We start from the raw sequence: 17,787 nt of genomic DNA, 5'->3' as shown, positions 1-17,787 counted from the left end.
GTGTGTGTGTGTGTGTGTGTGTGCGTGTGTGTGTGTGTGTGTGTTTATACATTCTGTGTGTGCAGAGCGAGCAGCGTCTTCTCATCTGTATTCTGCTCGTTGTGGGTTGGGCAGGTGATGACAAGCAGCAAAAGGCCACAGTGTCACTGCAAACACACACACACACACACACACACACACACCTACACACACACACACAGACACACACACACACACACGTTGTGTACAAACACAAGCTCAGATCTTCGCTGTGTCTGTTGTCTTCCTCTCTCTGCTGTATCCATATTAACACAACATTTGAGGACGTCATCTTGGACTTTCATCAATTTTCTTCTGACATTTTATGGACCAAACAACTCAGTCACTGACAACAACACAACACAACTGACACAGGGGGTCATGTAAGTGAAACTTTGGGAGTTAGGGGGGTTCGAAATAAATTAATCAGGGGAAATCGCTTGTAGCTGTTTTTACATTGTTTCTGAAGTGAGTTCAGAAGACCAGCTGCACCTGAATGCACCATGAAGCAGCTGTCACAGAGGTCTGCAACCTGCAGGTCTGGAGCTCCTCTCCTGACACGTGATGGTTTGTTACACAGAACCATCTGGAAGCTGTCCATAGAAACTGTTTGGAAAACCAATCAGATTATAAATTCTCTCCAGTTCTGATTTAACTGCTGCTCACAGTATCTACACTAACCTCCTCAGGAGCCGCCATTGTTTGTTTGAGACGAGTTGTTTCCATGGACACTTCTTGCTGTTGTCACACCTAAAATCACGCCCATAGCTTCCAGTAGTCCCTCCGAGGACAGTGATTGGCTCGCACCACCTCTGGTGTGGACACAAACGGACAGCTTGGAGCCTGACAAGATCAATTCTCATGTGATCTAATGATCTTGTGATCTCAGGAAACCAGCCGCCTCACAACGTAAGCAGACCCCTGAGCCAGCCAATGAGAGGCCGTATACAGCAGGGACCCTGGCAGGAAGCTTTCAGTGTCAGTTGTACGCCGGCGGCTGGCTGAGTGCTGGGAAATAAAATGACCTCAACATGTGAATTGTGACAGTTTTCACTCGATGTGGATCAAACAGCCTCTCAGAGCAGAAATAACATGACAGTCTGCCTCTGCTGCTGTTCATGGATTTCATCAGTTTGCAGGATGTAAACAGGAAGTAGCAGCTTACAGTTTTTTGTTCTGTATTTGTTTGGTCTTTGGTCAGAGTGTCTGTCACTGTGTGTCTGTGCTGAACTGAAGAAACTGACTGAAAGACGTCAATACTACTGAGCTCTGATTCACTTTAAATCAAATGCTATCAAGGTTTGGTCCGTTTTCAGTTTTGTGTTTAGAGTTTTGCATAAATTGAGCTGAAGTTTCAGGAAACGTCTTTAAACGATCAGGAAAAACTGTTTTGCTAGATTTCATCACGGCTGTTCATCCCCCTGTCCCTCCCTCTGTCAGGTTAGCAAATGTGTCCTTTCCCTTTTTTGTCAGTGTTCTGTTGTTTTATTAGAATACATGAAATATGAATTTATTTATTTTTAGATGCTGATGTCTTGTAAGCAAATAAAACAACCTTTCTCTCTCCTCCATCATGAAGCTGCTGCCTCTCTGTTCCTTCATCTCTCTGTCTGCAGCTCCTGCAGGGCTGAAGGAGGAAAAAAAACCCTCTGAGCCGACTGAATACCTGAATCAGACTCCGTCCACCTAAATCTCTCCTCTTTCAATCTGGGCCTCTCTTGTTCCCTGTTGTCTTCTCCGTTTCTCTTTGTCCTCCTGCCATTCCCCTCTTCTCTTTTTTCCCTCCCATCACAGATCACGCTGCGCTCTCCTTCCTTTTTCTCCCCAGCCTCCCAATTTACCACACAGCAGATCACTCTGTACTCTCTGGTTTTATCTGCGGCTTCCCCACAGATCTCTTATCTCCCTCCTGCTCTCTCTGTCTGCTGCTGGAAACTCTTTAATCCTCCTTTTCCATTACAGAGACGACTCCTCCATAATGTCACAGAAATGACCCGTCCTTATCTTATTTATGTCACCTCTTAATTACAGTCTCTTATGATTGCTTACACAGTAAAAGTGAAAATAACACAGTTAGGAAACAGACACTGGAGAAGCAAAACGTCGGCACAGATCTGCACGACTACAAACATTTTCAGCCTCACACTTGCTGCGAAACACTAAACACGGTATTGTTCAAACACGAGGGATGCAAAGGATCCATAAATTCATTGAGTCACAGTCACTGGATCATTTTTTGGATCAACACAAAAGAAAAAAAGGTGAGATTAGAGTTAAATTATCTTAAAAAAGCTCTTGGCTTTGATCTTTGTCTGTCTGTAGTTATCACCATAGTAATATAATGAAATACTGATTATTATTATTATTACTACTTCTACTACTAATAATAATAATAATGCAGTACACTATACACTACTGTATAATACAGTATAATACATGACTGCACTCTGTAGTCTGGCTCAATGTCCCGCCCACAGCACTGTCTGATTTGTTAGAAGTGAGGAGTAACAGCCAATCAGCACAGACACACCGAGTCACAGACAGCTGCTCCGGTGAGCTGAGAGGAGCTGTGTGTGACTCAGATATCAGCAAAGTTTCACTAAATATCACCATCTTATGATGTGTTTCTATGACGACAGCATCGTTCCACCAGTGAAAATGTTTGAAGTCATGGTGGTGATGTCACTGGAGGTCATGTGACATCTTTTAAATCAGTGTGTGTTCACAGAGATGAGCTGCAGAGTGAAACACAGCAGCGTCTGTCCTGTCCTGTTATTTTATTAAAATACTACCTGAAACACATCCTTAACCCTGAAATAGATAAATACATCATCTGGAAATGTATTTATTGAAAATAACAAAATGTCATGATTTTTTTCTCAAACTAGACTAATTTATTTTCCAGTGAATAATAATAATCATCATCATAATAATCATCATCATCTCCTGTGATATATCGTCTCGATAGGGATTAACATTAAATAGTTAATGTGTCAACTTGTAAAACATTGAAAACTTCTTTAAAGTACCTGCAGGTTAGGATTTCTGCGAAAACAAATTTCCCAAATTTGTGAGTGCAGGGCTGGACAAACTGGATGACTGTCTAAAATATTCTGCTGGGTCTAAAAATATAATTTCTTGCATGTACAACGTACTGCAGAGCGTAGCCCCGACTGCAACTAACACAATGAAAGCAGGATGTAAAGCAGAACTGGGTGAACAGCTGTCAGAGGATATCTGGGATAAGAACCTGGAATATATACACACATGTTCAGTTTAACACAATTTAAGGTATTGCACAGATTCAAAGACAAAACTAGACAAAATATTTTGAGAAATGTCATTTCAGTGAGATAAATGTGGCTCAGCAGGTGCAACTTATTCCACAGCTTTGCTTCGTGTAACATCTGGTCAGAGATATTTAAAACACTCTCAAAGATAAAGTGGACAGGTGAGAACCTGACCTGGTATTAATCAGGAGTTTCTGCAGGACACTCGTGGACTTCTCACTGCTAAGAAGCTCATTCTTCATTTTTGGAAGAACAAAAACGACGACGACTGTTAAACTGAGCTGACAGAAACTCTGGATTTAGAAAGAATTAGATTTGTTCTGAAAAACAAACTCAGGGATCTGGATTAGATTTGGAACCTCTTGTTCTCTGATCTGAGAGGCTGAACCAACTCAAATCCTGTATCTAAACTACACTAATGTAATGTTAGGTAACACTCCTGGGGAGGGCTGAGGGCTGCAGTGTTCCAGGATGTTCTGTTTATGTTCTCTGGAGAACTATCTCTTCTTTAAACATGTGATGAGTACTTCCTCCTCACTGCTGCTGTGTCTGTTTGCTTTAAAGTGAGGCCAGGTATGATGACTCCGCTCGTCACAGTGAATAATACTGAAAACAAAAACACTTTATAAACAATTTCTTCAGTACGTTCTGTCATGTTTCACATGCAAAGTTTTAAAAAGTGAATAAAAACAAAAGACATTATTCACATATTAAACACTATAATATTTCATTAAATAAAGAGATATTAACATTTATAAAGAAAACATATTATTCTTGTTTTAATGCGACCGTCACCCCTGTGGTTCACCTTCGTATCTGCAGCCTGTGAAATGACCAAACCATTCGTGTGACTTCATGTTTGAGTCAATAATAAAAGTAGATTTTTTTGTTGATGAGCTGTTGGAGCTGCTCTGCTCCTCACAGTTCCTCCTCAGGCTGCAGGAACCCCCCCCCCCCCCCCCCCTCACCGAACACTGACAGGCCTGTGAGGCAGCTCAGAGTCTGGGGGCTTATCGCTGTCTCTGTGGCCTGCAGCAGCTCAGGTGGACATGTGTCTCCCTGTGGACAGGACACAAGTCCATCAGAGGGCTTTACTCCAATCCGTCCCTTTAATGCTGAGCGCCAGGCGGAGAGGCTTAGTCTGTCCAACAACTCTGCCAGAGATCAAACCCCCGAGCTCACGGTGTCGGGCCGGACGCTCTCACCTGGACCGCCGATAACACAAATATCTTCCTGCAGGACACGAGGGGACAGCAGAACATCTTAATCTCTGCCTCCGGCTGGGTTTAAAGCTTCTAAACCAAAACTTCAATCAGTGGACACTCAGGTATTAGAAGGATATTTGTACTTAATCAAAATGCAATTTAAACTCACTCTGCTGGTAAGAAGTTTACTGCATCAAGAAAAGTCAGTAAGTCTGACCTGATACAGCTTCTTTTTTAAATAGATTTTAAATAAATCTGTCACATTTCTCAATGCTGAGTTCAGTTTTTTAAAACTCATCGGTCAGCACAGCAGTGATCACAACGAAACTGTGCAGAAACTTTCAGTGCTTTGACACACGATGCATCCACCAAATTATTTTTCTCAATCAAACTCAACTTCCACCAAAACTTCTGAACGTTACACTTCATTTATACGTTTACACACTATTATAAACTGTTCAATTCATGTTCACAACCAGAAATAACAGAACATTTGTGTAAATTCAGCCTAGTTCAGACTAACCAAATTAATTTTATAAAATCAGCAAAAAAACCCATGAAACTGGGTCCAAGCTACATTTGCAGCTGGTTTTCTTAGTCCGGCCCCTCTGGCCACTCAGATGTGAGTGTTGTTACACTGATCTGTTCAGTGTGTTCAGTGAACGGTGCTGATTCAACATGTTCATGCACACCACTGTTAACGTCATGTGACTTATGACACATAAGACACATAAATAACTCAAGGTCTGTTATACTGGTTCACACCGTCCACCGGTCAAATATGTAGGTTTGGGAGTTTCTGGCAACTCGACCTTTTCTTTTGTTTTTGAGGACGTGTTGGCTGAGATGAGCTGCATGTCGGTAAAAAGAACTTTACACTTAAAGAAAAAAACCTCAAACATTAACAACATGCACACTTCTGCTTCATGGATTCACTAAAATTGCATCAATACATGAAATTAATGAGTAACAAACAGCATTTTTGGTTTACAACAAGGAGAATGAAATAACAAAGACATGAAATCGATCTGTGGAGACACAGACCAGTGTAGCAGCTCTCATGTCATCATTATTTATCCTGCAGCGCCTGATGGAGTTTGGCTAAAGCTTATTAACACTGCTCAGCAGATTGTATTTCACATTTCACACACAGGCTCATTTCATTTAGCAACAGTTTCCTCAAAGCTGTGATAAGACGTAAAGGTCACGCAATTATGGTGAGAACCTTTTAAACTTTTCCGTCAGGCTCAAACTTTCCTCACAATATGACAAAAAAAAAGAGCTTCAGCTGCTGGTGTTTGGTGAAAATGAGTTTTAATAACCTGTCGTAACCTGAAAACAACAGGACAACATGGCCACACCTGAGGAGTGAAAACACCTGCACGAACACACACACACACACACACACACACACACACACACACAAACACCTGAGGACTGCAGCTGTTGTCCTTTATTAAATCTCCTCTCTGTGATTGGCTCATCAGGATGGAGAAGGCGATGAGAACAAACAACCCCCGCAGTGGTCACAAACTGATAATAATAAGAAATATCTCGCAATATTTTGCCAACAACATGCACATTAAATCTCATCTGGATTCCTGCACTTGTAAAACAAAACAAGAACATCATTCTGCCGTTTTTATATCTGTGTCATTTCACTGCAGAGTGTGGATCACTGAGCTCCGTCTCTCTGCACGAACGGGAATGAGATTATTTTCCAGCGGCTCGTCTGGAAGCCTTCAGGCTGATAAAGTGGGACACAACAAGCAACATCACCCATTAACAGCGATGCAGTAATGCTCCACTCGACATGGATTTCTGCTGTATTGTGATTTGTTGGCGATTTGTAATTGCAGCGTAACAGAGTGAGCGCTGCTTTATTCTCTTGTTTTTAAGCTGAGGATGTTTTTATAATGAGATTTCCTGTGGATAATAATGAGCATCATGGAGTAACTGAAGAGTCACGTCAGGTTTTTTATCTACTGACTCGATGCGTCTCTGCCAAAAACGATGATCACAACTTCTAACACAGGCCTATTCAAACACAAATTCAATCGATTCTCTTCTGTTATTCGCTGACAAAATTGTGGTAACTGGCCTCTATTTTATCTTTTGTCTGCTCGTCTGGTGTAATCCAAGTCTCCTAAGGTCCCAGCATGCCGTTTGCACACCGTCACACCACACACACCCGGTTCAGAAAGTGCAAAGAAGCTACAAGTTCTGAGGAATACATGCTTCACACACATCGTCAGGAAAATGGATCAACTCTGACTTCACTGAACCTCGGGACAGATAAAGCCTCGTCTGTAAACAGGTGTGATCAGCGCTTTAATGCCGTCATGAGACCAATCAAAAATCCTACGACAGGTTCAGTGAAGCACTCAGTTATATGCAGGCTGAGTCATCACGACTAGAGGAGAACCTCTGGTCTATTCGATACAAACATCAACATCGAAATAGTAAAAAAAATGCCTGTCACAGTTTCAAAGAGCGAGAGAAGTGACATCTTCAGAATTCTATTCTGACCGACCAACAATCCAAAAGATATTTGATCACTGATGGCTGAAATCTTCATCAAATTAGTTACAGATTACTTTATCTGTAAAAAAATACAGGTTCATGACATTTATCCATCATCCAGTCATTCATCCATCCAGCCATCCTGCAGCTCATCCATCTTTCATCCGTTGCTCTTACCTTTTCTGCAGACTGCGCCGTGCCAAAGAAGATGGGTATAAAGGCGAGCCACACGATGCAGGTGGTGTACATGGTGAAGCCGATGGGTTTGGCCTCGTTAAAATTCTCCGGCACCCCGCGGGTCTTTATGGCGTAAACAGTACACGTCACCATCAGTAAGATACTGTAACCCAACGAACAGATGATCTGAAGATCTGTGATGTCACATTTCAGCACGCCGCGTGCTAGATCCGGGTTGAAGGTCTTCTGTTCGTCGTAATCGATGATGGTGTTGGGCGGATCTACCACGAACCAGATGAACACGCCCAGCAGCTGGATGGAGATGAGGCTGGAGGTGATGGCCAGCTGGGAGGTGGGGCTGATCAGCCTGGGCGCCGTCACCGACTTCTTGCCCTGCTCGAAGATCCGGTAGATGCGGTTGGTTTTGGTGAGCAGAGCGGCGTAGCTGATGCACATCCCCAGACCCAGGAAGATCCTCCTGAACGAGCACACACCGACGTCCGGCTTAGCGATCATGAGGAAGGTGATGATGTAACATAAAAATATCCCAGTCAGAAGGACGTAGCTCAGCTCCCTGCCGGACGCTCGCACAATCGGCGTGTCGTTGTACCGTATGAACGTAGCCATGACAAAGATTGTGGCGATGATCCCGAGCATCGCCAGGAAGACGGGGATGACGGCCCAGGGCGAGTGCCACTCCAGCTTGATGATGGGGATGGGCTGGCAGGATGTGCGGTTGGCGTTGGGCCTCATGTTGTAGGAGCAGAGCTTACAGGTGAACTCGTCGTGCTGGTACTGGTATCCGTCACACGGCTCGCAGTGCCAACAGCACGGCATGCCCTTCACCACTTTCTTCCTCTCGCCGGTCTTACAGGGAAGGCTGCACACAGAGCTGGGGACGTCCTGCTCACCTCGAGGCCACTGCATGTCCTCGATCTGGAGACAGAACGTGAGAGACAATCAGCTGTTAGATCAGTGCCTCGTAAACCTCTGGATTCTTTTCTCTCTGGGTACAGAGTGAAAGTAAGAATGATAACAGGTCAAATGGATTTCTGTCATTTTCTTCAAAAGTAAAATGAAAAACAAAACAGCCTTTTAATTGGACACGTGCGCCTGTTGATGTTAGCGATGTGACCACTTTGTTCCAGACTGAAACATTTCAACATCTGTATGATGGATTGTGATGAACGTGGTTCAGACCTTCATGTTCCTCTCAGTATGAATTTTAATAACTTTATTGATCCTCTGACTTTTCATCCAGTGCCATCATCAGGTCAACATTTTAATGTGTCCAATATTTTGATTTATGATCAAAAACCCGCAGAACTAATGACACTCCCAGCAGCCTTAACGGGACTCTGATAACTAGCTAACGTTAGCATCCTAACATGCTAAACTAAGATGGTGAATATGAGCAGTGTTTCCACTGCAGGGTCTTATTTTAGTTTCAGGAACATTATTTTGCACATGTGACCCATTTAATATTCTTATTTATTGTTTTTTATTCTCTCAGGTCTGGTTTGATGAAGCTTTTTCCTTTTAATCAAGACAAATCTCTCCCAAGGGAGACAAATAAAGTATTCTTACCCTCATTATTTCACCCTTCAAAACAGAAAGTACAGGAACTTTAAGGGAACTTTAAAGGCGGGGTTGCAGCACTAGACATTTCTGATTGGTCGAGAACTCACAGCATTTTATTTCAGCTGACAAAACTCTTGTTTGTTTTTTGTTTGTTAGACAACAACAGGCAACAAAGAGCCTTTTAGTTCTTTGGAAAATAGTTTCCAGGACTAAACGTTTGGTAACTCTGGGTGGAAATGAGCTGCGCTAAGGATCAGCCCGTCAGCAGTGTCATTGTTAGCATTTAGTTCAAAGCACTGTTGTGTGACTGGTTGCAGACTTGTTTAAATGGTCCATGGAAACTGACAACTGGGATGAGTCTGCTTCATTTAGACACGCACACATTTCATATCAGAAATATCAACTGAATTCACTGAAACACCATTAGCTTCATGGTGGCCTTCACTGTACAGCCTGGTTTCACTTCTGTTGTCTCAGACCGTCAACTGTCAACAGGCATGTCCTCAGCTGTCCTTGGACTTTTTCAGGCAGCTGACCGTCCAACAAGAGTCTGGCTCTGCTCCAAGTTTCTGTCTTGTAAAGGGAGTTATCATGTAACAGTCACCAAATGACTGCTCACGTGAGATCTGATGGTTCTCTGTTAATAATGTCCATGAAAAGTAGGGTTGTTCTGATATGATACGAGTATTGAAACATGCCTCTGATACGCCTAAAAGACTTAGTCCCAAAACTGTAAATTCATTATTTCTTATACCTGAGCTAGGTAATAAAACAATGATAGGAATTATTACAATCAACCTGATGAAACATCGTTAAAAACAAACAATAAATAAACAGAAATGAACAAATCTTAGCACTTTCACAAAACTCAGAGTGGTGCTGCACTCGGGTCACATTCAATGACTGAAGAGTTAATATAAAAGTAGAAGATGAAACTCAAAAAGACACAAGAATCTGACATTTATCAGGATTTTCTTTGTACTGCACTCCAGGTTTCAGACTGTGAAAATGTAAAAGGCGACTCAGGTCATCTGCAGAGCCTCCACTCAGGAATAAAGGAAAGATCTGGTCGACTTCTCTAAAATGTCCTAAAAAGAAAAGATAAATTGGATTGTGCTGAAAAGTCAACTTTATTATAAATGTCAGACCTTCAGTGAAAAGAGAAAATAATCTGAATCTATATATTTTCTTGGTGTGTGAGTATCATACAGAGTGAAACCAGTCTTAAGTGATGGTGTTGTAAGATATCGACTGTGAGGTCTTTCAGTCTCAGATTTATAGCTGCGGTTTTATCTTCAGTGTGTCGCGCCGCTGTTAAACAAGAGGTTTGCTCCGTTTCTGGCTTGTTACCAAAGCAAAGGTCTCATTGATTTGACAGCTTGACTGCTGCTAATGAGTAATGAACACTCTATTAGTACAACATCAATACGGATAAATTCCACCTGGATCAAAACTCTGCACCGACTGGACACGTCTTACTTATCTGACATTTCTCCTCAGTATACAGACTCAGGTGGTGTTTAATGACAGTCTGACATCTGAAGATCAGTTTTCAAGGACCATCCTGATCCTCAAGGACTCCTTCAACAAGACAGAGTTTAACTGGGTCACTGACTTTAGTCGTATCGATATCACAAATCATAAATGCAAAGCTTATAACTGATATCTGACAAAATACCTGAAACATCAAGGAAAAATGGGACGGGGAATATTGGAATATTATAGATGAAGATAATATGTAGGAAGACCTGTGTGCAAGCTGACATAAAGGAATCAATAGTCAATTATGGAAAAAGTTTGATCAGGTATTTTAATACACCTCTCATTTTTTCTTCAGGTGTGAAAGAACCTTCTGTAGCATTATGGAGAAGTTAAAGTGGTGACCACATGCATAATTCAAGGGTTATTTTTTCTAACTCTGTTTTGGATATTGTAGTGTGTTTCATAACCAGTTAGTATTTTGGTCTCTTTTTCTGCACTTGAGGAAAGTGAACTGTTTGTCTCATGAAGGTCTAGAACTGAAATGTTGCACATAAATGTTATATTACAGGTCAGACTGTGCTTTGCAACTTTTTACATACAGAGTAAAATACAGTAAAATGTCAAAAGATCTTTATTTCCGTGGACTAATTATCATTGTTTTATTCGATGGCCTTGCTGCTCTGGCATTTGGAAAAAGTGGACCAGGCCTGGAAAAGGCCTGGTGACCTTCCTCCTGAACTGATGAACTTCCAGGTCTGGTCATCAGGGTTGTGTCTTGTTAGTTTTAATAATTCGTTTTGTTGTGTTTGCTTCGTGTGTGCAGTTTTATGAGCTTGTTAGCTTTGAAACCTGCAGGTTGTGGAGCCACAGCAAAGGAAGGGACATTTCTTCCCTGAGTCTGTCCTTCCGATTGGACGTCTCCCCGGGCTGGATTTTATCTGGGTACTAATGTCTGAGAGGACGGCTGTGGCTCAGTGCAGAGCGTGTTGTCCACTGATCAGAAGATCGGCGGTTCCAACTCTGGTTCACACGTCCAAGTATCCCTGAGTGTGTGTGAGTGTGTGTGAATGAGTATTAGTTAGTTTGTGATGAACAGCTGGCACTTTGCAGCCTCTGTCATCACTTCCACTTCCACAAGACTAAATAAAGTGCTGTAAAATGCCTTTTACCATTTAAAGACTAAACCCAGGGACAGGGTCCGAGGACACCCAGACAGTGTTGGCCACAGTAAATACTGATATATGATTGGCTGCAACATGAGGACTGATATGTACACTATATCTGAAAAGATGTACAGTCTCACCCTGACACACACACACACACACACACACACACACACACACACACACACACACACACAGAGAACCACACCTCTGGAAGCAGACAAGAACAAAAAGTCTTTACAGAAATCAATGTTTAATATTTGATTGTATGATATTGAAGGGGACAGGCCTGATTAGTCAGAAGTATCCTGAATATTTCACTTCCAATCTGTTACTATGTGAAAAGCCTGTAAATCAGTTCACGTCCTCCCATCAGTTCCCTCCTTGAATCTGTGCCCAGACCTTGGAAGGAGCTCTGGTGACTGACGGCGGCCAACAACGCCGTCATTGTGTGTTGATGTTGATTATGTTGGCAGATCTCTGCTTTCTGTTTAAAGATTCTGAAAGGACCTGGAGGGATTTCAAATGCTTCTGTGACCCCGAGCTGATCAGTTACACAGCGCCGAGGACATCCTCAAACACATTATCTACAAAGACCAATCAGGCAGTGTTTGCTTCCAGGAGCCGGGGGCTACGCCGGGTGTTATCGCCACCCACGATCGGGCCGACCCTCCCCCGCCCGCCCGTGTGCCTCCAAACAGGCCCGTCTGATAACCTGGTATAGCTGCGGATGAAAAGCTGCATCAAGCTAACAGGCTGAGTCAGCCGAAGGCTTGAATTTGGCCACGCTGAGGATTCAGAAGCACGACAAAAAAGGCAAACTCCAAACAGCCCTCTAATCTGCCTCCATCCCTCCCACCGGCAGCAGGCCAAGAAGAAGAAAAGCAAAAGAAAAGAATATCTGGCCGCCCACACACCTCCTGCACGTCACACTCTTTCTCTGACTTCATTTCTTCTCTGTTATGCTTTTCTGATCATATTCATCAACCTCTGCTTCCAAACATCCATCTGCAGCACTTTGTTCTGCAGTAATAAGACGGAACGAGCCAAAAAATATGGTTTTTATTAGACAGAAAACAAACACAACTATAGCTACTTAGTTAGTTAATTAGGGACACGACAGAACAGAACTGTAAACTAAAGTGGATACCACTTTATTTTAGTTTAATTATTATTATTTTCTTAAGATGTAATATTAAACTGTATTAAAGGATAATCAGGGACACATTACATTTGAACTGTACTGTAAACTAAAGTGTATTATTTCCCACTTTGTTATTAAAGTTTCTTAAACTGTGTTTACACTGCAGGCATCAGTGCTCAGCTGCTCAGATTCTGTTGTTTGTATCCAGCAGGAGTAAAGTAGTGAGATTACATGAGGAAAGTCAACCTGAACTTCAGTCTCTAGTTTGTGTAATGGTGTTCTTCAACCACTGAGGGCCGTTGTAGGATTTTGGCTTGTGACATTTACACATGCAGCTCAACTCATTTGCATAATTATCCCATAATGCATTCCTGACATGCAAATGTTACTTTCTTTCTTTTTTGATGACTTTAATTTGGAACATGGGGAGTCTGATATCCGTTGAACGCTTCATGTTGGACCCTCACACTGACGCTGGATCAGATCAGTCCCGTCTCTAGCTTCAGTTATAAGATTATATGAAGTGGAAGTCATAAATTCATGAACAAATGATAACAAGGATGAGGTGTGAGGGAGCCAAATTTTTAATTAGAGCTTTTTGTGGAGAGATGGCTGTTACTTCTGTATGAAGCAGGGGGATTAGATGTGAACGGCTTCACAGAAAGAGATTTCATCCAAAGTTTGAGGCTGTTGAGGGGCTTCTTTGAACTTCATCTGTCAGCATTCGCTTCACAACAGGCTTTCAAGACACTTCAGACATGTGAGTGACGTAAAAAATGCATAAATTCCTGCTACTTCCCAATTTACAAGCAATTTGTGACTCAGATGTACACAGTAAGGTCAGAATTATAGAGGTAGAGGAACATTTAGTTGTATATTGTGTGTAATATTTTACAGGACTGTACAGACTCATTATAATACTGTGATAATGTGATTTGATCAAAGAAGGAGGCGCTGTTCTTGGCTTATCGGCCAACTGTAGAGGAACAACCAAAGATGGTGTGTCTCAAGGTTTATTATTTTAGTTTAGTTTACAGTACATTTGAGTTGTAATGTGTCTCTAATTATCCTCTAATAAAGTCTAATAATGGTCTAATAAAGGGTCTAATTCTGTCTGTATTATTTCAGTTTTGTTTAATTTCACATAAAGTACATCTTATTACATTTTATTTTTTTTCATTGTAATATAAAGTGCGACCCGTCCATCCATCAGACTCGGCGACACACGGACCATCAAACCACCGCGAGCGGCCGACACAAATCCCCGCTACTCCTCCTCCTCAGTCACAGCTAACAGACAGGTGAATACGTTCCTCCATTTAGCTCATGAAGTGAATTAAAATCTGACTCGTCATGTAAGAAACAAGTTTAGCTCGACAGCGCTGATGAGTGGCAGACGGCTGCCTGGTTACAGAGTGACTCACGGCTTCACAAATCCTAAAGGATTTCAGACTGCAGGATCAATCAGGATTCAAACCGCCGCCGGCGACGTCGGGTCAGTCATTTAAATGGAAACTCCATCAGTCTCCTCGCCATCATAGCGGTCAGGAGGGCCGCCAGCCACTGTGGCGTGTTCAATAATTCAACCGAGTCTTTGAAGACGTGTCACAGCTGGTAGAGAGAACCGGACAAGAGGTCTCTCTGGTCCTAAATCTGTGAGTTTGAGCCCACATAAAGTCCACGTGTTCCTCCTGCCCCGCAGCCGAAGATCAGCCAGAGAGAGTGATTAAATCCTGAACTCACAGTGGACCCTGACAGGCTGCGTCAGACAGGGAAGAAATGAGGAGAAAAGTGTGTTACAGGTTAGAAAAGGAGCACAGAAGCTGCTCTCTATCATCTGAACAGAGTGAATAACTTAAAGGGACAGTTCAGATTATTTGAAGCCTGGTTATATGATGTCAGTCAGTGTTTTACCTACAGCAGACGGAGGCCGACATCCTCCCAGTTTGGAAAAGCAGGAGTCCTGGTGTAGGAAGCTAAACAATGTCCTGCTGTGGACAGGAACGCAGGGACACGATTAGTGCAGCAAACCTTGAGACGGGTCACCCAGCCAGACCAGCTGGACCACGATCACCACAGGAAGAGAGCTGGGATAACAGCTAAGCTAACCAGGCTTAGACCTGAGACAGCGAGCCAGAGAGAGATGCATCATCATCAACCCACTTTGATTCTTCATCAGCCCACATCCTCCTCCTCAAACCCCCACAGAACAATTGCAGATGCAGTGGATCTAACAAGTTTGACTGGAGGTAAAGTTACTGCAGCTAGTAAGCTAGCATTAGTTAGCCAGACATGCTAACGTTTGCAGCTGATGTTAGATCAGTTCATGAAACACTGAGTATCACGCTTCATTTTTGGGTGAATTCTCCCTTTAACATCCTGACTCCACACCTGCTGCTGCTGCAGTGGTTAGTTTTTAGTCCATATGTTCTGGTTTTCATTGGTCCGTTTGTAATCAGATCACCTGACTGGCTACTAAAATGTAGATGAAAGGTTTGGATGTTGATTCAAATTGTACTCAACTGTGATTTTAAGAGTAACTAAGTAGATTACATAGTTAAATGCATACTTAAGTACAGACTTGAAAATCTACTCATAAAAGTTCAAGTAACTCCCAAAAAACAACTTTATTACAGTAATTTGAGTATTTGTAATTAGTTACTTCAGTCACTCGCTCAGAGCACGACCTCTTTGCAGTTTCTATTACATTTTGTAATTTTCATCAACCTCAGGTGTTTTCTGATCTGACACCTCCATCGGCAGGAGGACATCGTCCGTCCATGAATCTGTTTTTGGACATGTCTGCACTGAGGTGAAGACCTGATTCAGTTTAAGTCGACAGCATTCAAACTCAGATTTACAAAGAACAGAGAAAAAAGGAGACAGCAGGAGGAGATTATTTCTTCCTGCAGAGGACAAGAGAAGAAAAGTGAGATGATGGGGTGAGAGTTCTCTCTCTGTCTCTTTGTCTATTTCTGTCTCTCGACCTCCGTCCCTCTGTTTGTCTTATCAGTCTCAGGCAGACCTTTGCTCCTCCGCCTGCCTCTGCTCTGCTGTCAGACTCTCTGCTGTCGATAAACCGTCTGTCCACCTCCACGTCACTGGAGGCTGCGGGTCAGGTGAGCTCTTAAAATGCTCTGTCGGGATGAAAAAGCTATAAACTCTCTGAAACAAACAGATGAAGGACGGATGAATGGACGGACAGAGGGCCTGTGAGGAGGAAGACAAGGAGATCTGAGCTGCTGCTGCTGCGGAAACCGCAGGACGGACGCCGCCTCTTTGTTTGACGTTCAACAAAAGTCCCATCACATATTTCTATGCCTCGTCCTCGTCTTTCTGTCTCTGTTCATGTGTTTAATCAGACGTTCGTCCCGCGGCTCCACGTGTGTTTGTGTGTAAAACTCAATAATGAATCAACAGGAAAAGAAATCTTCCCACACGGCTCCTCAGATCCACTCTGATCTAACAGGGATTCTGTTTGGTGTGTGTGGGCGGGTGTTTTCTGTCCACTGACTGTTAGCTGGGAGCAGTTAATCCATGTGCTCATTAGCTCCCTCCTCCTCCTCCTCCTCCTCCTCCTCCTCCTCCTCCTCCTCCTCCTCCTCCTCCTCGTCTTCCCACAGCCGTTAAACTGACACCGCAGTTCATTATCCAGCCTTTAGGGGGCCCCGCTCCCCGAGCTCTTCATAAAAAACCTCTAAGGAAACACTGATTGCATCTACGCTCCGTTGCCATGGATATGATGCAGGATCCATCTCGTATTTTTTTTGGCCTTGAGTCTTCGTCGCCCCCCTCCTCTCTTCTTCCTCTGTGCTTCGATCCTGCTGCTGTCGCTTCATCACGTTAACCAGCTGCAGTAGAGATGCGTCTTCTGACTTCTCGCCTCATTGGTTCTTTCCTCCTGCGTCTCACATGTTGTTTGTCCACACAGGCTGCGGTGCCGTCAGTCCCCACGTCTGATGCTGCTCCTCATGCTTAAAGATTTCTCCTACGCATGTTTGATAAAGGGTCAAGTCTGGGAGATTACCAAGAAACCCACCTACATTAACCCTGATATCAACAATAAAAAAGGTTAAGAAGCCAGATATAAGAGCTAAAAATGGTTATAAACTGAAATATTAACATTAAGATGGTTAAGAACCCAGATATCAGTACTTCCTGCAGTAACACTTGATTTTTTTCAGTGTGTTTGCATTTGCTTCAGTGTATAAATATGAATGAAAGTGTTTTGGAGGTGACGGAGTATAAATGAGGAAAGAGTTGATGGATTTTGGAAAATTAAAAAGATTGATTATTCCAACTCAACTGAATTTTCAGTCAATGTAACACAATATAGTGATAAATAACAGTTTCTTTTACTTTCTTGAAATATTTGTGTTTTAGGGACCTTATTTTCCCTCATTAATCAAAAATGACAAGTTTTATGAACAGAAGAGAAAGAAAATTCTAACAGCACTCAGCGTTTTTAGTTAGTAGAAACTCTAAACAAAGTTTCCATTATTTCTTACAAATAATTAATGTGCACTTTGTTCTACAGTGTTCTGTGAGAACATGTTCCTCAAACACTGAGTCCTTCACTCGCTCACTGGTGACTAACTGTCTCTATTTACAATAAAAGTCATCAAAACTCAAACACGTCTCAACTAATTCAGCTGAGATCACACACACACACACACACACACACACACACACACACACACACACACACACACACACACGCACACACACACACACACGCTGTTACCGTGGCGACGGCGGATCCTGATTAAATTGATTAATTGAATGGACGAGGCTGTGAACAGTTAGGTCAGCAGCAGGAGAAACACAAAGAAAAACAGACCATAATGAGACTGTGATGTATCACCGTGGCGACTGCAACATCTCGTCACATCCAACAGGAGAGCGGAACACAATCATGTGACAAACACACAGAACGAAGCAGAACAGACGTCACGTTTTCACGAACTGTGATGAAAGTATTCAGTGTGTTCAGTGTAAACTGAGATACAGTGGTTATCATCAACTGCATCATTTAAAGGGGAATTCTGCTCTTCTCATCTTAGAATTTATTTTTAAAGTCTAACTGACGTTCTGACTGTTTCCAGCTGTCACTCAGAAAAACTGTCTCTCACATCGAGGAGGAGGAGGAGGAGGAAGAGGAGGAGGAGGAGGAGGAGGAGGAGGAGGAGGAGGAGGAGCCAGTG

General features: G+C 42.7%; 1 protein-coding gene across 2 annotated transcripts in view; it reads right to left on the bottom strand.

Moving 5' to 3' along the window:
* The window catches only part of grm7 (glutamate metabotropic receptor 7), a 300,227-nt gene that overhangs the window by 34,815 nt on the left and 247,625 nt on the right, over positions 1 to 17,787 (bottom strand). For both annotated transcript variants that reach the window (XM_084742168.1, XM_084742157.1), the window contains exon 8: positions 7,214 to 8,149. In XM_084742168.1, the coding sequence (XP_084598294.1) occupies positions 7,214 to 8,149 (936 nt within the window). The remainder of the gene's footprint in view (positions 1 to 7,213; positions 8,150 to 17,787) is intronic.

Source organism: Lutjanus erythropterus, chromosome 2 (genome assembly GCF_056507025.1).
Source record: "Lutjanus erythropterus isolate fLutEry1 chromosome 2, fLutEry1.hap2, whole genome shotgun sequence".
In the NCBI taxonomy this organism is placed as follows: domain Eukaryota; kingdom Metazoa; phylum Chordata; class Actinopteri; order Lutjaniformes; family Lutjanidae; genus Lutjanus; species Lutjanus erythropterus.
The sequence above is the reverse complement of the archived record's forward strand: the minus strand, read 5'-3'. Positions and strand labels throughout refer to the sequence as shown.